This window comes from Coturnix japonica, unplaced genomic scaffold (assembly GCF_054131305.1).
Source record: "Coturnix japonica strain WE unplaced genomic scaffold, WE-NBRP24 Scf054, whole genome shotgun sequence".
Taxonomy (NCBI): Eukaryota; Metazoa; Chordata; class Aves; order Galliformes; family Phasianidae; genus Coturnix; species Coturnix japonica.
This window is the reverse complement of record NW_028188957.1, coordinates 510686-532219: the sequence shown is the minus strand read 5'-3', so window position 1 is coordinate 532219 and position 21534 is coordinate 510686. Positions and strand designations below refer to the sequence as shown.

Sequence of the window (21534 nt, the reverse complement as noted above, 5' to 3'; positions counted from 1 at the left end):
CCCATGGGGTGACCCCAGCATCTCTAGGGCTCCCTCCCAACCCCTGCCGTTCTGTGGGGCTCACTGACCCCATTAGTGACCCCATAGGACTCATTGACCCCATTAACGTCACTGACCCCATTAGTGACCCCATAGGACTCATTGACCCCATTAACGTCACTGACCCCATTATTGACCCCATAGGACTCATTAACCCCATTAACGTCACTGACCCCATTAGTGACCCCATAGGACTCACCGACCCCATTGACCCCATAGAACTCACTGACCCCACTGACCCCATAGAACTCACTGACCCCACTGACCCCACAAATCTCACTGATCCCATAGAACTCACTGACCCCATTAATGTCACTGACCCCATTAGTGACCCCATAGAACTCACTGACCCCACTGACCCCATAGAACTCACTGACCCCATTATTGACCCCATAGAACTCACTGACCCCATAAATCTCACTGACCCCATAGAACTCACTGACCCCATTGACCCCACAAATCTCACTGACCCCATAGAACTCACTGACCCCATTAATGTCACTGATCCCACTGACCCCATTGACCTCATAGACCCCATAAAGCTCAGACCCCATAGAATTCACTGGCCCTACTGACCCCACAGACCCCATAGAACTCACAGACCCCACCGACCCCATAGATCCCACTGATCCCATAGAATTCATTGGCCCCACTGACTCCACAGACCCTATAAAACTCACTGAACCCATTAATGTCACTGACCCCACTGACCCCATTAACCCCACAGAACTCACATACCCCACAGACCCCATAGAACTCACTGACCCCATAGAACTCACTGACCCCATAAATCTCACTGACCCCATAGAACTCACTGACCCCACTGACCCCACAAATCTCACTGATCCCATAAAACTCACTGACCCCATTAACGTTACTGACCCCACTGACCCCATTTACCTCATAGACCCCATAAAGCTCAGACCCCATAGAATTCACTGACCCTGCTGACCCCATTGACCCCACTGACCCTATAAACTCACTGACCCCATTGACCCCATAGATCTCATTGACCCCACAAACCCCACAGACCCCATAGAACTCACTGACCCCATTAACCCCACAGACCCCATAAAGCTCAGACCCCATAGAACTCACTGACCCCATTAACCCCACAGACCCCATAAAGCTCAGACCCCATAGAACTCACTGACCCTATTAACGTTACTGACCCCATTAACCCCATTGACCCCATAGAACTCACATACCCCACAGACCCCATAGATCTCACTGACCCCATTGACCCCATAGATCTCACTGACCCCATAGAACTCACTGACCCCATTGACCCCACAAATCTCACTGACCCCATTATTGACCCCATAGAACTCACTGACCCCATTAACGTCACTGACCCCACTGACCCCATTGACCTCATAGACCCCATAAAGCTCAGACCCCATAGAATTCACTGGCCCTACTGACCCCAATGACTCCATAGAACTCACAGACCCCACAGACCCCATAGATCTCACTGACCCTACTGACCCCATTGACCCCACTGACCCTATAAACTCACTGACCCCATTGACCCCATAGATCTCATTGACCCCACAAACCCCATTAACATCACTGACCCCATTAACCCCATAGACCCCATAAAGCTCAGACCCCATAGAACTCATTGACCCCACAGAGCCCATTAACCCCACTAACCCCACACACCCCATTGACCCTATTAACCCCATTCACCCCATAGACCCCATTGATCTCACTCAACCCACTGACCCCATAGAGCCCCACTGACCCCATAGAACCCAAAGACCCCACAGCCCCCATTGACCCCACAGACCCATTGACCCCATAGCCCCCATTAACCCCATAGACCCCCCAGCCCCACATCTCCCATCAGCCCCATAGCGGAGCCCATCTCCCCCCATCCCCCGCCCCATCCAATCCCAATCCCAATCCCAAATCCCACCCCACTGCGGCCCCACCTCCCTATGGGGCCGCCCCACATCCCTATAGGGCCGCCCCACCTCCCTATGGGGCCGCCCCACCTCCCTATGGGGCCGCTCCACCTCCCTATGGGGCCGCCCCACATCCCCTCCCCATGTGCTCCTCACCCCATAGCAGCCTCCTCTCCTCACCCTACAACCGACCCCAAAGCTCACCCTACAACTGACCCCACGCCCCATAACCAGCCCCCACCCCCAGCCAGCCCCATAGACGACCCCATAACCTCCCCGCACCCGACCCCATAACCCCATATCCCCCCTTCCCCACATCCTGACCCATAACCTCCCCCCCACCTCATAGCCGGTCCCATATCCTCCCCCCCCACCCCATAGCCAACCCTATATCCACCCCACAACCCCATAGCCGACCCTATATCCACCCCTCCACCCCACATCCCACTCCATAACCCCCATAGCCGACCCCATATCCTCCCCCCCACCCCATAGCCTACCCCATATCCTCCCCCCCCACCCCATAGCCTACCCCATATCCTCCCCCCCACCCCATAGCCTACCCCATATCCTCCCCCCCCACCCCATAGCCGGCCCCATATCCTCCCCCCCCACCCCATAGCCGACCCTATATCCTCCCCCTACCCCACATCCGACCCCATAACCTCCCCCCACCCCACATCAGACCCAATATCCCCCCCCGCCCCATAGCCCTGCCCCACATCCCTCCCCATATCCTGCCCCATATCCCGCCCCACATCCCGCCCCACATCCCGCCCCACATCCCGCCATGTCCCCCCGTGGCCGCCGGTACCGCCGCCACCCGAAGCCGCCCTATTCGTACCTGGCGCTGATCGCCCTCGTGCTGCGCTCCGCCCCACAGCAGAGGATGAGCCTCAAGCAGGTAACGGCGCCCCCTACAGGAGCCCTATAGAGCCCCAGTATGGGGTCACCCCATAGAGCCCCAGTATAGGGTCACCCCACAGGAACCCCATAGAGCCCCATTATAGGGTCACCCCATAGGAGCCCCATAGAGCCCCATTATGGGGTCACCCCATAGGAGCCCATTATAGGGTCACCACATAGAGCCCCATTATAGGATCCCCATAAGAGCCCATTATAGGGTCACCCCATAGGAGCCCATTGTAGGGTCATCCCATAGGACCCCATTATAGGATCCCCCCATAGGAGCCCATTATAGGATCACCCGATAGGAGCCCATTATAGGGTCACCCCATAGAGCCCCATTATAGGGTCACCCCATAGGAGCCCATTATATGGGTCACCCCATAGGAGCCTATTATAGGAGCCCCCCATAGGAGCCCGTTATAGGGTCACCCCATAGGAGCCCATTATAGGGTCACCCCATAGAGACCCATTATAGGATCACCCCATAGGAGCCCATTATAGGATCACCCCATAGGAGCCCATTATAAGATCCCCCATAGGAGCCCATTATAGGATCCCCATAGGAGCCCATTATAGGATCACCCCATAGGAGCCCATTATAGGGTCGCCCCATAGGAGCCCATTGTAGGGTCACCCCATAGAGCCCCATAGGAGCCCATTAGAGCCCCATTATAGGATCCCCATAGGAGCCCATTATAGGATCCGCCCATAGGAGCCCATTATAGGGTCACCCCATAGGAGCCCCTTATAGGATCACCCCATAAGACCCCATACCTTCCCCCACCCCATAGGACCCCATTCCTGCCCCCCATAGGACCCCAGTACTGACCCCTCCCATAGAGCCCCTATAGGACCCCATTACTGCCCCCCATAATACCCCACTACTACCCCCCACATAGAGCCCCCATAGGACCCCATTCCTTCCCCCACCCCATACGACCCCATTCCTGCCCCATAGGACCCCATTCCTGCCCCCATAGAGCCCCATATGCCCCCATTCCTTCCCCTGCCCTATAGGATCCCCCCATCTCCCCCTATAGGGCGCTGTGGGGTGGGGGATGGGCAGCGGCGCCGCCTGTCTGCCGGCTGGGACCCCCCGGGGGGTGGGGGAGGGGATCAATGGGGCAGAGGGGAAATGGGGGGAGGGGAGGCACATGGCCCCATAGAGGCCCTATAGTGTCCCTATGGAGTCCCTATACTGGCCCCAGAGTGTCCCCAATGGCCCCATGGCCCCATAATGGCCTTATATGGCCCCATGGCCCCATAGAATCCCAATAGTGGCCCCATAGTGCCCCCATAGAGTCCCTATGGAGTCCCCATTGGCCCCATTATAGGATTTCCTATGGTGTCCCTATAATGGCCCCAGAGTGTTCCCAATGACCCCATGGCCCCATTATATGGCCTATATGGCCCTATGTGGCCCCATAGAATCCCATATGGCCCTATATGGCCCCATAGAATCCCAATAGTGGCCCCAAATGGCCTCATGGCTCCCTAGTGTTCCTCTAGAGTCCCGTTTGGCCCTATACGGCCCTATATGGCCCCATAGAATCCCAATAGTGGCCCCAAATGGCCTCATGGCCCCGTAGTGTCCCCATAAAGTCCCATATGGCCCTATATGGCCCCATATGGCCCCATAGAATCCCAATAGTGACCCCAAATGGCCTCATGGCCCCATAGTGTCCCCATAGAATCCCATATGGCCCTATACGGCCCCATAGAATCCCAATAGTGACCCCAAATGGCCTCATGGCCCCGTAGTGTCCCCATAGAGTCCCATATGGCCCTATATGGCCCCATATGGCCCCATAGAATCCCAATAGTGACCCCAAATGGCCTCATGGCCCCGTAGTGTCCCCATAGAGTCCCATATGGCCCTATATGGCCCCATATGGCCCCATAGAATCCCAATAGTGGCCCCAAATGGCCTCATGGCCCCGTAGTGTCCCCATAGAGTCCCATATGGCCCTATATGGCCCTATATGGCCCCATATGGCTTCATAGTGTCCCCATAGTGGTCCCATATCCCCAAGTGGCCCCAAATGGCTCTATATGGCCCTATATGGCCCCATTTCCCCATACAGTACCCATAGTGTCTCTACAGTGTCCGCATATGGCCCCATATGGCCCTATATGGTCCCATTTCCCCATACAGCCCCATAACATCCACATATGGTCCTATACGGCCCCATAATCCCAGAGAAATCCCCATAGTGTACCTGAATGGCCATATATTCTCGTATGGCCCAATAGCATCCCCATAGTGTCCCTATATCCCAATATGGCCACATAGAATCCCAATAGCGTCCCCATATGGCCCCATAGCGTCCCCATATGGCCCCATAGTGTCCCTGTAGTGTCCTCATATCCTCATATAACCGAACAACCCTATACAACCCCATTCAAACCAATGGACCCCATATTACCCCGTATAGACCCGTAGAACCCCATACAACTCCATATAATCCCATATAACCCCATAAACCTCATATAACACCATAGTAACCCCCATATCCCCCCATACAAACCCATACAACCCCATATAACCCCATATAACCCCATAAACCTCATATAACACCATAGTAACCCCCATATCCCCCCATACAAACCCATACAACCCCATATAACCCTAAACAACCCCATATAACCCCATACAACCGCATACAACTCCATATAACCCCATATAATCCCCTATAACCCTCCCCTTGAACTCATATAACCTCATATTCCCCCATAGAACCCCATATCCCCCCATAGAACCCCGTACAACCCCATATCCTTCCATATCCCTCCATACACCTCATATAACCCCATACAACCCCATATAACCCCATACAACCGCATACAACTCCATATAACCCCATATAATCCCCTATAACCCTCCCCTTGAACTCATATAACCTCATATTCCCCCATAGAACCCCATATCCCCCCATAGAACCCCGTACAACCCCATATCCTTCCATATCCCTCCATACACCTCATATAACCCCATACAACCCCATATAACCCCATACAACCCCATAAAACTTCATATAACCCCATGTAACCCCATATAATCCCCTATAACCCTCCCCTTAACCCCATATAACCCCATACAACCCCATATAACCCCATACAACCCCATAGAATCCCATATCCCCCCATAGAATCCCATATCCCCCCATAGTACCCCATACAACACCATATAACCCCATAGAACCCCATAGATCCCATATAGCCCCATAGAACCCCATACAACACCATATAACCCCATAGAACCCCATAGATCCCATATAGCCCCATAGAACCCCATACAGCCCCATATAACCCCATATAACCCCATACAACCCCATATCCCCCCATAGAACCCCATACAAACCCATACAAACCCATATAACCCCATACAACCCCATATCCACCCATAGAACCCCATACAACCCCATTCACCCCATACGACCCAGTAGTAACCCCTTAGTAGCCCCATATCCCCCCATACAACCCCATATAACCCCATACAAACTCATACAATCCCATTCAACTCTATAGTAACTCCATACGACCCTATACACCCCATAGAACCCCATACAACCCCCATACAACCCCATACAACCCCGTATAACCCCATACAACCCCATACAACCCCATACAACCCCATACGACCCCATACAACCCCATATCCCCCATAGAACCCATAGAAACCCATACAACCCCATACAACCTCATACAACCCCATATCCCCCATAGAACCCCATAGAACCCCATATAACCCCATATAACTCCATACAACCCCATATGTCCCCATATCCCCCCATATCCCCCCATACAACCCCATATAACCCCATACAACCCCATATAACCCCATACACCCCATAGAACCCCATACTACCCCATACAACCCCAAAGAACCCCATAGAACCCCATACAACCCCATATTACCCCATACAACCCCATACAACCCCATATCCCCCCATATAACCCCATATAAACCCATACATCCCATATAACCCCATATAACCCCATACAACACCATACAACCCACACAACCCCATACAACCCCATATAACCCCATATCCTGCCATATAACCCCATAGAATCCCATAGAACCCCATATCCCCCCATATAACCCCATACAACCCCATACAACCCCATACAACCCCCATAGAACCCCATACAACCCCTTATCCCCCCATAGAACCCTATTTACCCCCATAGAACCCCATATCCCCCCATAGAACCCCATACAACTCCATAGAACCCCATATTACCCCATACAACCCCATACAACCCCATACAACCCCATACAACCCCATAGAACCCCATATAAGCCCATACAACCCGATATTACCCCATACAACCCCATACAACCCCATATTACCCCATACAACCCCATATAAGCCCATACAACCCGATATTACCCCATACAACCCCATACAACCCCAAACAACCCCATAGAACCCCATATCCCCCCATAGAACCCCATATCCCCTCATATCCCCTTCATAGAACCCCATATCCCCCCATAGAATCCCATATAACCCCATACAACCCCATATAACCCCATACAACCCCATACATCCCCATTCAACCCCATATCCCCCCATAGAACCCCATACAATCCCATACAACCTCATAGTAACCCCATATGACCCTATACACCCCATAGAACCCCATAGGACCCCATAGGGCCCCATAGACCTCTATATAACCTCATACAACCCCATACAACCCCATACAACCCCATACAACCCCATATAACCCCATACAACGCCATACAACCCCATACAACCCCATATAACCCCATACAACACCATACAACCCCATACAACCCCATACAACCCCATATCCCTCCATAGAACCCCATACAACCCCATATCCTTCCATATCCCCCCATACAACCCCATATAACCCCATACGACCCCATATCCCCCCATAGAACCCCATACACCCCATACAACCCCATAGAACCCCATAGAACCCCATTCAACCCCATATCCCCCCATAGAACCCCATAGAACCCCATGGAACCCCATAGAACCCCATATAACCCCATAGAACCCCATATGCCCCCAACCAACCCCATACAACCCCATGTAACCCCATAACCCCCCCGACCAATCAGATCACTGTTGCCGTGGGCCGGCTGTCCCCGCTGTTCTGCGGCCCCTATCAGGGCTGGAAGGACTCGATCCGCCACAACCTGTCGGCCAATCAGTGCTTCTATAAGGTCAGCAATAGGGGATACAGGGAATAGGGGGACTATAGGGAATATGGGGACTATAGGGAATATGGGGACTTATAGGGGCTATGGGGCCCAATAGGGAATAGGGGGCCTTATAGGGACTATGGGGAATATGGAGACTATAGGGAATATGGGGCCTATGGGGAATATGGGGCCTTATAGGGACTATGGGGACTATGGGGTCTAGAGGGACTATGGGGACTTATAGGGGCTATGGGGAATATGGGGTCTATGGGGACTTATAGGGGCTATGGGGAATATGGGGTCTATGGGGAATACGGGGCCTTATAGGGACTATGGGGTCCTATGGGGACTGTGGGGACTTATAGGGAATATGGGGACTTATAGGGACTATGGGGCCTTATAGGCACTATGGGGCCTGTGGGGACTATGGGGACTTATAGGGGCTATGGGGAATATGGGGTCTATGGGGACTTATAGGGGCTATGGGGAATATGGGGTCTATGGGGAATACGGGGCCTAATAGGGACTATGGGGCCTATGGGGACTATGGGTAATATAGGGACTATGGGGACTTATAGGGACAATGGGGCCTTATAGGCACTATGGGGCCTGTGGGGACTATGGGGACTTATAGGGCTATGGGGTCTATGGGGAATATGGGGACTATAGGGAATATGAGGACTTATAGGGACTATGGGGAACTATAGGGTCTATGGGGCCTATGGGGAATATGGGGACTATGGGGACTATGGGGCCTAATAGGGACTATGGGATCTATAGGGACTATGGGGCCTTATAGGGACTATGAGGCCTAATAGGGACTATGAGGCCTACGGGGAATATGGGGTCTATGGGGAATATAGGACCTATGGGGAATATGGGGCCTATAGGGACTATGGGACCTATAGGGAATATGGGGCCTAGTACGGACTATGAGGCCTATGGGGAATATGGGGCCTATAGGGAATGTGGGGCCTTATAGGGACTATGGGGCCTATGGGGAATATGGGGTCTTATAGGGACTATGGGGACTTATCAGGGCTATGGGGCCCTATAGGGTCTATGGGGCCTAGAGGGACTACGGGGCCTTATAGGGACTATGGGGCCTAATAGGGACTATGAGGCCTATGGGGAATATGGGGTCTATGGGGAATATAGGGCCTATGGGGAATATGGGGCCTTATAGGGACTATGGGGTCCTATGGGGACTGTGGGGACTTATAGGGAATATGGGGCCTATAGGGACTACAGGGACTATGGGTAATATAGGGACTATGGGGCCTATGGGGAATATGGGGCCTTATAGGGACTATAGGGCCCTATAGGGAATATGGGGACTTATAGGGTTTATAGGGCCAAGGGGGGGACTTACAGGGGCTATGGGGCCTAGAGGGAATATGGGGCCTATAGGGAATATGGGGCCTAGAGGGAATATGGGGCCTATAGGGAATATGGGGCCTATAGGGACTATGAGGACTTATAGGGACTATGGGGCCTATAGGGAATATGGGACCCTATAGGGAATATGGGGCCTATGGGGACTATAGAGACTATGGGGTCTATAGGGACTATGGGGCCTTATAGGGACTATGGGGACTATGGGTAATATAGGGACTATGGGGCCTATAGGGACTATGGGGTTCTATAGGGAATATGGGGACTATAGGGACTATGGGGTCTTATAGGGACTATGAGGCCTGTGGGGACTATGGGGACTTATAGGGGCTCTGGGGTCTATGGGGAATATGGTGTCTATAGGGACTATCGGTCCTAATAGGGCTTATAGGGCCAAGGGGGGGACTTATAGGGGCTATGGGGCCTATAGGGAATATGGGGCCTAGAGGGAATATGCGGCTTATAGGGACTATGGGGACTTAGAGGGACTACGGGGTCTATGGGGAATATGGGGCCTAGAGGGATTATGGGGACTATGGGTCTATGGGGTCTAGATGGACTATGGGGCCTATAGGGACTATGAGGACTTATAGGGACTATGGGGAACTATAGGGTCTATGGGGCCTATGGGGAATATGGGGTCTATGGGGAATATGGGGCCTATGGGGACTATGGGGCCTATAGGGAATATGGGGCCTATAGGGAATATGGGGCCTAGTAGGGACTATGAGGCCTATGGGGAATATGGGGTCTATAGGGAATGTGGGGCCTTATAGGGACTATGGGGACTTATAGGGGCTATGGGGACTATGGGGACTATAGGGAATATGGGGCCCTATAGGGACTATGGGACCTATGGGGACTTATAGGGACTATGGGGACTATAGGGAATATGGGGCCCTATGGGGAATATGGGGTCTATGGGGAATATGGTGTCTATAGGGACTATCAGTCCTAATAGGGCTTATAGGGCCAAGGGGGGAACTTATAGGGGCTATGGGGCCTATAGGGAATATGGGGAATGTGGGGCCTAGAGGGAATATAGGGCCTAATAGGGACTATGGGGAATATGGGGACTATGGGGCCTATAGGGACTATGGGGACATATAGGAACTATGGGGAATTATAGGGACTATGGGGCCTAGAGGGAATATGGGGACTTATAGGGTCTATGGGGAATATGGGGTCTATGGGGAATATGGGGCCTAATAGGGACTATGGGGCCTATGGGGAATATGGGGCCTTATAGGGACTATGGGGTCCTATGGGGACTGTGGGGACTTATAGGGAATATGGGGCCTATAGGGACTACGGGGACTATGGGGAATATAGGGACTATGAGGCCTATTGGGAATATGGGGCCTAGTGGAACTATGGGGTCATGTGGGGGGGTTATAGGGCCAGGGGGTGTCCTTATAGGGTCAGTGGGTGTTTATAGGGCCAAGGAGGCGTTATAGGGCCAAGGGGAATCCTTATAGGGCCAAGGGGAGGTTATAGGGCCCTATAGGGACTATGGGGACTTATAGGGCTTATAGGGTCAAGGGGTTCTTAAAGGATCAAGGAGAGTCCGTATAGGGTCAAGGGGAGGTTATAGGGCCAAGTGGGGATTTATAGGGGCAAGGGGGGGCCTATAGGGCCAAGGTGAGTCCTTATAGGGCCAAGGGGTTCTTATAGGGCCAAGGGATCTTATAGGGCCAAGGGGAGGTTATAGGGCCAATGGGAGGCTTATATGTCCAAGGGGGGGTTCTAGGGCCAAGGGGGGGACTATAGGGCCAAGGTGAGTCCTTATAGGGCCAAGGGGGGGTTATAGGGTTAAGGGGGGCTTATAGGGCCAAGGGGTGGTTATAGGGCCAATAGGAGTCCTTATAGGGCCAAGGGGTTCTTATAGGGTCAAGGAGAATCCTTATAGGGTCAAGGGTGGGTTGTAGGGCCAAGGTTGGGCTTATAGGGACAGTGGGAGTCCTTATAGGGCCAAGGGCGTGTTATAGGGCCAATGGGCTGTTATAGGGCCAAGGGGAGATTATAGTGCCAAGGTGAGTCCTTATAGGGCCAACGGGAGGGTTATAGGGCCAAGGGGGGGCTATAGGGCGAAGGGGGAGTTATAAGGCCAAGGGGAGGCTATAGGGCCAATGCGAGTTCTTATAGGGCCAAAGGGGGGGTTATAGGTCCAAGAGGGGGCATATAGGGCCAATGGGAGTTCTTATAGGGACAATGGGAGTTCTTATAGGGCCAGAGGGGGCTTATAGGGCCAAGTGGGGATTTATAGGGCCAAAGGTGGGGATATAGGGCTAAGGGGCAGTTATAGGGCCAAGGGGAGTCCCATATAGGGTCCCATATGGGGGCAGCTCTCATAAGGGGCTGTTCCCATGGGGGGGGGGGGGGGGGGGGCACTTATAGGGGGGTTTCACAGAGGGGGGGGAGTCCCATATAAGGGCAGCTCTGATATGGTGGGGGTCTCATATGGGGGGGGAATCCCATATAGGGTCCCATATGGGGGCAGCTCTTATATGAGGGGGGGAAGGGGGTCCCATATGTGGGGGGTATTGGGGGCCGGGGAAGGGGGTCCCATATGATGGGGGGGAAATGGGTCCCATATATGGGGAGGGGGTTCCCTTATGGGGGGGGGTGAGGTGGGAGGGATGTCCCATAAGTGGGTTGGAGGGTGTGGGGGAGCTGTATATGGGTGGGGAGGGGGAGGGAGGGGTCCCATATGTGTGGGGGGGTGATCCCATATTGGGGGAGGGGGTCCCATATAGGGTTGGGAGGGTGGTCCTATATGGGAGATGGGGGGAGGAAGAAGGGGGGTCCCATATGTGGGGGGTGGGTACCTTATGGGGGGGGGGGGGGAGTCCTATATGGGAGATGGGGGGGGAAGGGGGGTCCCATAAGGGGGGGTGAGGGGTCCCATATATGGGAGGGTGAGGAGCAGAGGGGGAGGAGGGGGGTCCCATATGGGGGGGTGGATCCAATATTGGGGGAGGGGGTCCCATATGGGGTGGGGGGTGGGGGTCCTATATGGGAGATGGGGGGAGGAGAGGAAGGGGGGTCTCATATGTGGGGGGTGTGAGGGGGGTGGGGGGTGGGGGGTTCCATACTGGGTGGGTCCCATATGTGTGGGGGGATCCTATATGAGAGATGGGGGGGTTATGGGGCAAGGGAAGGGGTGTGGGGGGGGAGGGGGTCCCATATGGGGGAGGTGTGGGTGGGGTCTCCCTTCCCCCCCACCCATTGCTTATAATGGGGGGGGGGGTCCCTACTCTATATACTCTATATACTCCATATACTCCATATACTCCATATACCCTATATACCCCATATACCCCATATACCCCATATACCCCATATACCCCATATACTACATATACCCCATATACTCCATATACCCCATATACCCCATATACCCCATATACCCCATATACCCCATATACCCCATATACTCCATATACCCCATATTCTCCATATACCCCATATACCCCATATACCCCATATACCCCATATACCCCATATACCCCATATACCCCATATACTCCATATACCCCATATACCCCATATACCCCATATACTCCATATACTCCATATACTCCATATACTCCATATACCCCATATACCCCATATACCCCATATACTCCATATACCCCATATACCCCATATACCCCATATACTCCATATACCCCATATTCTTCATATACCCCATATACCCCATATACTCCATATACCCCATATTCTTCATATTCTTCATATACCCCATATACCCCATATACTCCATATACTCCATATACTCCATATACCCCATATACTCCATATACTCCATATACCCCATATACTCTATACACTCTATATTCCCTATACACTCTATATACCCTATACACTCTATATACCCTATATACCCTATATACCCCATATACCCCATATACCCCATATACTCCATATACCCCATATACCCCATATACCCCATATACCCCATATACTCCATATACCCCATATACTCCATATACCCCATATACTCCATATACTCCATATACCCCATATACCCCATATACCCCATATACCCCATATACTCCATATACCCCATATACCCCATATACCCCATATACCCCATATACTCCATATACCCCATATTCTCCATATACCCCATATACCCCATATACTCCATATACCCCATATACCCCATATACCCCATATACCCCATATACTCCATATACCCCATATTCTCCATATACCCCATATACCCCATATACCCCATATACCCCATATACCCCATATACTCCATATACTCCATATACCCCATATACTCCATATACTCCATATACCCCATATACTCTATACACTCTATATTCCCTATACACTCTATATACCCTATACACTCTATATACCCTATATACCCTATATACCCCATATACTCCATATACTCCATATACCCCATATACCCCATATACCCCATATACCCCATATTCTCCATATACCCCATATACCCCATATACCCCATATACCCCATATACTCCATATACCCCATATACCCCATATACCCCATATACCCCATATACTCCATATACCCCATATACTCCATATACTCCATATACCCCATATACCCCATATACCCCATATACCCCATATACCCCATATACTCCATATACCCCATATTCTCCATATACCCCATATACCCCATATACCCCATATACCCCATATACCCCATATACTCCATATACTCCATATACTCCATATACCCCATATACTCCATATACTCCATATACCCCATATACTCCATATACTCCATATACCCCATATACTCTATACACTCTATATTCCCTATACACTCTATATACCCTATACACTCTATATACCCTATATACCCTATATACCCTATATACCCCATATACTCCATATACCCCATATACCCCATATACCCCATATACTCCATATACCCCATATTCTCCATATACCCCATATTCCCCATATACCCCATATACCCCATATACCCCATATACTCCATATACCCCATATACCCCATATACCCCATATACTCCATATACCCCATATACCCCATATACCCCATATACTCCATATACTCCATATACTCCATATACCCCATATACTCTATACACTCTATATACCCTATACACTCTATATACCCTATATACCCTATATACCCTATATACCCTATATACCCCATATACCCCATATACCCCATATACTCCATATACCCCATATACCCCATATACCCCATATACTCCATATACCCCATATACTCCATATACTCCATATACCCCATATACCCCATATACCCCATATACTCCATATACCCCATATACCCCATATACTCCATATACCCCATATACCCCATATACCCCATATACCCCATATACCCCATATACCCCATATACTCCATATACCCCATATTCTCCATATACCCCATATACCCCATATACCCCATATACCCCATATACTCCATATACCCCATATACCCCATATACTCCATATACTCCATATACTCCATATACCCCATATACTCCATATACCCCATATACTCTATACACTCTATATTCCCTATACACTCTATATACCCTATACACTCTATATACCCCATATACCCCATATACTCCATATACCCCATATACCCCATATACCCCATATACCCTATACACCCTATATACCCTATATACCCTATACACTCTCTATCCCCCCCCAGGTGCTGAAGGACCCCCGTAAGCCGGCAGCTAAAGGCAACCTATGGGCCGTGGATGTGGGGCGCATCCCCCCCTCTGCTTTAAGGCTCCAGAATACGGCCGTAGCCCGGGGGGGGGGCGGAGCTTTCCCACGTGATCTCCTCCCCCTCCTTAGAGATACGGGGGGGGGCAACGACGACGACGACCCCCCCCCCAATGAGGACCCCCCCCCTGACTTACAGCTCAGTGCTGTGTTAAGCAATGGGGGGAGGGAGGGGGACAGACCCCCAGTGGGGACCAGCATAACGGGGGCTGGCCCTTTAAGGACCCCCCCATTGGAGACCCCCCCAATGGAGACCCCTTTAGAGACCCCCATTCTGGGGACCCCCTCTTTAGGAACCCCCCCATTGGGGACCCCCATGATGGGGACCCCCCCATTGAAGACCCCCATTATGGGGACCCCCCCATTAGGGACCCCCATTATAGGAACCCCCCTATTAGGGACCCCCCCATTGGAGACCCCTTTAGGGACCCCCATTATGGGAACCCCCTCTTTAGGGACCCCCCCATTGGGGACCCCCCCATTGAAGACCCCCATTATGGGGACCCCCCCCTTAGGGACCCCCCCACTGGAGAACCCTTTAAAGACCTCCATAATGGGGACCCCCCCTTTAGAGACCCCCCTATTGGGGGCTGCCCCTTTAAAGACCCCCATAATGGATCCCCCCCCTTTAAAGCCCCCTCCCCATTTAACCCCCCCACCCGTTTTAAGCCCCCCCCCCTTTTCCATCGCTTCCATCCTCCGCCATTACCCAGAGGAGGGGGGAGGGGGTGGTCCCAAAACCCCCCCATTAAATCCCCCCCCCCAATTAAATCCCCCCCCCGCCCCTTTAAGAGCCCCCCCCCCCCCATTCCAAGCCCCCCCCCCACTTTGGGCTCAGCTCCCCACCTCCTACAGCCGTTCCATTGCCCCTAATACAGTCGCCCCCCCCCCCGGGACGCCCCCCCCCCATTTTACCTTGTTACCATGGCAATTCCTCCTTCCCCCTCCCCCCCCCCTCCTAAAACCCCCCCAACCCGGAAGTGAGAGTGAATATGGGTTGGGGGGGGGGGTCCCGTCGTTGCCCCCCCCCCCCAATAAGAGCATCATTGATGTGTGGTTAAGTCACCCCAGGGATACAATGAGACCCCCCCCCTTATAATGGGACCCCCCCATAATGAGACTCCCCCCATAATTGGACCCCCCCCTTATAATAGGGATCCAATGGGACCCCCCCCATAATGAGGACCCCACCCCTTATAATGGGACCCCAATGGGAACCCCCCTATTAATGAGACCCCCCCCATAATGACCCCCCCCCCTTATAATAGGGACCCCAATGGGACCCCCCCATAATGAGACCCCCCCATAATGACCCCCCCTTATAATAGAGACCCCATTGGAACCCCCCCCATAATGAGACCCCCCCCTTATAATGGGACCCCAATGGGACCCCCCCATAATGAGACCCCCCCTTATAATACAGACCCCAATGAGACCCCCCCCTTATAATTGGACCCCCCCCATAATGACCCCCCCCTTATAATAGAGACCCCAATGAGACCCCTTCCCATAATGAGACCCGCCCCTTATAATAGGGACCCCAATAGGACCCCCCCCCCTTTATAATGGGGACCTCAATGGGACCCCCCCCATAATGAGAACCCCCATAATAACCCCCCCTTATAATAGAGACCCCATTGGGACCCCCCCATAATGAGACCCCCCTTATAATGGGGACCCCAATGGGACTCCCCCCATAATGAGACCCCCCCCATATTGACTCCCCCCTTATAAAGGGGACCCCAATGGGACCCCCCCCCGACATTATGGACCCCCCACCCCAATAGGGTCACCCCAATAAACGACCCCAATATGGACCCCCTTATCCCAATGGGGTCACCCCAATATGGGACCCCGATATGGACCCCCCCAACCCAATTTAGACCCCCCCCCACCCTAATGGGGTCACCCTATATCCAACCCTAATTTGGACCCCCCAATCCCAATGGGGTCACCCCTATATCAGACCCCAATATGGACCCCCCACCTCAATATGGCCACCCCATATGTGACCCCAATATGGACCTCCACCCCAATATCAGACCCCAATACGGAACCTCCCACCCCAATATGGGACCCCAATGGGGTCACCCCTATATCAGATCCCAATGTGGATCCCCCCATCCCAATATGGACCCCCCACCCCAATAGGGTCACCTCAATACCTGACCCCAATATGGAACCCACCATCCCAATGGGGTCACCCCAATATGGGACCCCAATAAGGACCCCCCAACCCCAACACGGACCCCGCTACCCCAATGGGGTCACCCAAATATGGACCCCAATATGGACCCCCCCACCCCAATATGGGACCCCTCACCTTAATATGGACCCCCCAATCCCAATAGGATCACCCCAATATCAGAGCCTAATATGGACTCCCCTCTCAATGGGGTCACCCCATATCCAACCCCAATATGGACCCCCCCATCCCAATGGGGTCACCCCAATATGGGACCCCCCCCACCCCAATATGGACCCCCCCACCCCAATATCAGACCCCAAATATGGACCCCCTACCCTAATATGGACCCCCCACCCCAATAGGGTCACTCCATTATGAGACCCCAATACGGACCCCCTGCCCCCCACAGACCCCAATATGAGCCCCCCCCACCCCTATGGGGTCAGCCCAATATGGACCCCAATAAGGACCCCCCCACACCAATATGGACCCCCATAACCTAATGGGGCCACCCCAAATCTGACCCTAATATGGACCCCCACTACCCCAATGGGGTCACCCCAATATGGACCCCAATATGAACCCCCCCAACCCTAATGTGTGACCCCAATATCCAACCCCAATATGGACCCCCCTACCCCAATATCCAACCCCAATATGGACCCCCCCACCCCAATAAGGACTCCCCAACCCTAATGTGTGACCCCAATATGGACCCCAACCCCTATGGGATCGCCCCTATATTCAAACTCAGTATGGACCCCCCAACCCAATGGGGTCACCCCAATATGGGACCCCAATATGGACCCCCCGATCCCAATAGGGTCACCCCAATATCCAACCCTAATATAGACTCCCCCACCCCAATGGGGTCACCCCAATACGTGACCCCAATAAGGACCCCAACCCCTATATTCAACCTCAGTATGGACCCCCCAACCCCAATGGGGTCACCCCAATACCTGACCCCAATATGGACCCCCAACCCCAATGGGATCAACCCTATATGGACCCCCCACCCCAATATCTGACCCCAATATGGACCCCCCCACCCCAACCCCATTATGGCTGTGATGACCCCAGTGTCAACACTGAGACAATAAAGTGTGGGCAACAATGGGGTCTGTGGGGTCAATGGGCTCTATGGGGTCAATGGGGTCTGTGGGGTCAATGGATTCTATGGGGTTAATGGGCTCTATGGGGTCAATGAGGTCTGTGGGGTCAATGGGCTCTATGGGGTCAATGGGGTCTGTGGGGTCAATGAGGTCTGTGGGGTCAATGGGCTCTATGGGGTTAATGGGCTCTATGGGGTCAATGAGGTCTGTGGGGTCAATGGATTCTATGGGGTTAATGGACTCTATGGGGTCAATGGGGTCTGTGGGGTCAATGAGGTCTGTGGGGTCAATGGATTCTATGGGGTTAATGGACTCTATGGGGTCAATGGGGTCTGTGGGGTCAATGAGGTCTGTGGGGTCAATGGATTCTATGGGGTTAATGGGCTCTATGGGGTCAATGGGGTCAATGAGGTCTGTGGGGTCAATGGATTCTATGGGGTTAATGGGCTCTATGGGGTCAGTGGGGTCTATGGGGGCTGTGGGTTTCAATGGGGTCTGTGGGGTTAATGGGCTCTATGGGGTCTGTGGGGTCAATGGGGTCAATGGATTCTATGGGGTTAATGGGCTCTATGGGGTCAATGGGGTCTGTGGGGTCAGTGGGTTCTATGGGGCTGATGGGGTCAATGGGGCCTATGGGTTTCAATAGGGTCTATGGGGTTAATGAGCTCTATGGGGCCAACAGGGTCAATGGGGGCTGTGGGGTCTATGGGGCTCAATAGGGCTCAATGGGGGCTGTGGGGTCAATGGGATCTATGGGGTCAATGGGGTCTATGGGATCAAGGGGGCTCTTTGGGGTTAATGGGGCCTGTGGGGTCTATGGGGCCTATGGGGGCTGTGGGGTCTATGGGATCATTGGGGACAATGGGGTCTATGGGGTCAGTGGGGTCTGTGGTATCAATGGGCCAGTGGGGTCCATGGGACTCACTGGGGGCAACGGGGCTCAATGGGGATCAATGGGGTCAATGGGTCTCAATGGGGCCTCAATGGGGCTTAATGGGGTCAGTGGGGCTCAATGGGGTCAATGGGGCTCAATGGGGTCAATGGGGATCAATGGGGCTCAATGGGGCTCAATGGGGTCAATGGGGCTCAATGGGGTCAATGGGGATCAATGGGGGTCAATGGGGATCAATGGGGTCAATGGGGCTCAGTGGGGTCAATGGGGATCAGTGGGGGTCAATGGGGATCAATGGGGTCAATGGGGGTCAATGGGGGTCAATGGGGCTTAATGGGGATCAATGGGGTCAGTGGGGCTCAATGGGGATCAATGGGGGCAATGGGGCACAATTCCAACCACCTTCCACCCACCCTATAACGCTATGGGGTTCCTTCCCACCCTATAACTCTATGGGGTTCCTTCCCACCCTATAACGCTATGGGGTTCCACCCACCCACCCTATAACGCTATGGGGTTCCACCCACCCACCCTATAACGCTATGGGGTTCCTCCCACCCACCCTATAACGCTATGGGGTTCCTCCCACCCACCCTATAACGCTATGGGGTTCCACCCACCCACCCTATAACGCTATGGGGTTCCTCCCACCCACCCTATAACGCTATGGGGTTCCACCCACCCACCCTATAACGCTATGGGGTTCCTTCCCACCCTATAACGCTATGGGGTTCCACCCACCCTATAACGCTATGGGGTTCCACCCACCCACCCTATAACGCTATGGGGTTCCTTCCCACCCTATAACGCTATGGGGTTCCTCCCACCCACCCTATAACGCTATGGGGTTCCTTCCCACCCTATAACGCTATGGGGTTCCACCCACCCACCCTATAACGCTATGGGGTTCCTCCCACCCACCCTATAACGCTATGGGGTTCCTTCCCACCCTATAACGCTATGGGGTTCCACCCACCCACCCTATAACGCTATGGGGTTCCTTCCCACCCTATAACGCTATGGGGTTCCACCCACCCACCCTATAATGCTATGGGGTTCCACCCACCCACCCTATAACGCTATGGGGTTCCTTCCCACCCTATAACGCTATGGGGTTCCACCCACCCACCATATAACGCTATGGGGTTCCACCCACCCACCCTATAACGCTATGGGGTTCCCCCATTGCCCACCAGGTGTCCTCTGCCCCACATCCTCAATGGCGGCCATGTTTTATCTCCACCCTCCCATTCAAAACTACAACTCCCATCACCCCCCGCTCTCTACGCGCCGTGTGCATACATAGGGGGCGTGGCTAAATGTAAGCCCCGCCCCTCAGCTCGCACCCTATTGGCTGCGCCCCCGTTGTCGCTGGTGACGGCGGGACGCGGCGGGGCCGCCGGGCTCAGTCAGCGGCGGGCGGTGGGGGGGAGCGGAGCGGGGGGATGTATCGCTTCGCTCCGGGTTTTATTTTATTTATTTCGCGTTTTTTTTAAGCTTTTTTTCCATTTTCGGGTCGGAGGGAGGGGATAAGGTTCGGTTCGGATGGGGGGGACCGATGGATTAAGCCCCCCCGGGGCCAACGGCACCGTGGAGCGGTAGGGCCGGAGGGAAGATGGCGGAGAGGTGAGTGGGGGGGGGGGGCTAAGGACTATATGGGGATGGGACCCCCCCATTATATACCATAGACCCCCATTATACAGCATAGATCCCCATTATATACCATAGGCCCCCATTATACAGCATAGACCCCCATTATATACCATAGACCCCCCATTATACAGCATAGACCCCCATTTTATATCATAGGCCCCCCCCATTATATACCATAGACCCCCCCCATTATATACCATAGACCCCCCTCATTATATACCATGCCCCCCCTTATATACCATAGACCCCCATTATATACCATAGACCCCCCCATTATATACCATAGACCCCCCCATTATATACCATAGACCCCCCCATTATATACCATAGACCCCCATTATACAGCATAGATCCCCATTATATACCATAGACCCCCCCATTATACAGCATAGACCCCCATTATATACCATAGACCCCCATTATACAGCATTGACCCCCTCATTATACAGCATAGACCCCTAATATACAGCATAGACCCCTAA

The 21534-nt window shown here is 53.0% G+C and overlaps 2 protein-coding genes across 4 annotated transcripts in view; both read left to right on the top strand.

The window, feature by feature from the left end:
• The first annotated feature begins 2727 nt into the window (after positions 1-2727).
• Positions 2728-20966, top strand: FOXH1 (forkhead box H1). Its single transcript, XM_085533105.1, has 5 exons — positions 2728-2853; positions 7960-8064; positions 15125-15347; positions 20706-20821; positions 20922-20966. Exons 1-5 carry the CDS (start codon positions 2740-2742, stop codon positions 20964-20966), a joined length of 603 nt encoding a protein of 200 aa, XP_085389231.1. The 5' UTR covers positions 2728-2739.
• Positions 20782-21534, top strand: part of ARHGAP39 (Rho GTPase activating protein 39) — a 93911-nt gene continuing 93158 nt past the window's right edge. For all 3 annotated transcript variants that reach the window (XM_085533097.1, XM_085533094.1, XM_085533091.1), the window contains exon 1: positions 20782-21025. In XM_085533097.1, coding sequence (XP_085389223.1) covers positions 21015-21025 — 11 coding nt within the window. In that variant the 5' untranslated portion in view covers positions 20782-21014. The remainder of the gene's footprint in view (positions 21026-21534) is intronic.

What these genes read in the sequence shown, in the direction of transcription:
- FOXH1 (XM_085533105.1), top strand. Translation starts at nt 2,740, where the DNA reads ATGTCCCCCCGTGGCCGCCGGTACCGCCGCCACCCGAAGCCGCCCTAT. An exon ending in AGAGGATGAGCCTCAAGCAG is followed by an intron (nt 2,854 to 7,959) that starts GTAACGGCGCCC and finishes CCGACCAATCAG; the next exon opens with ATCACTGTTGCCGTGGGCCG. An exon ending in CCAATCAGTGCTTCTATAAG is followed by an intron (nt 8,065 to 15,124) that starts GTCAGCAATAGG and finishes ATCCCCCCCCAG; the next exon opens with GTGCTGAAGGACCCCCGTAA.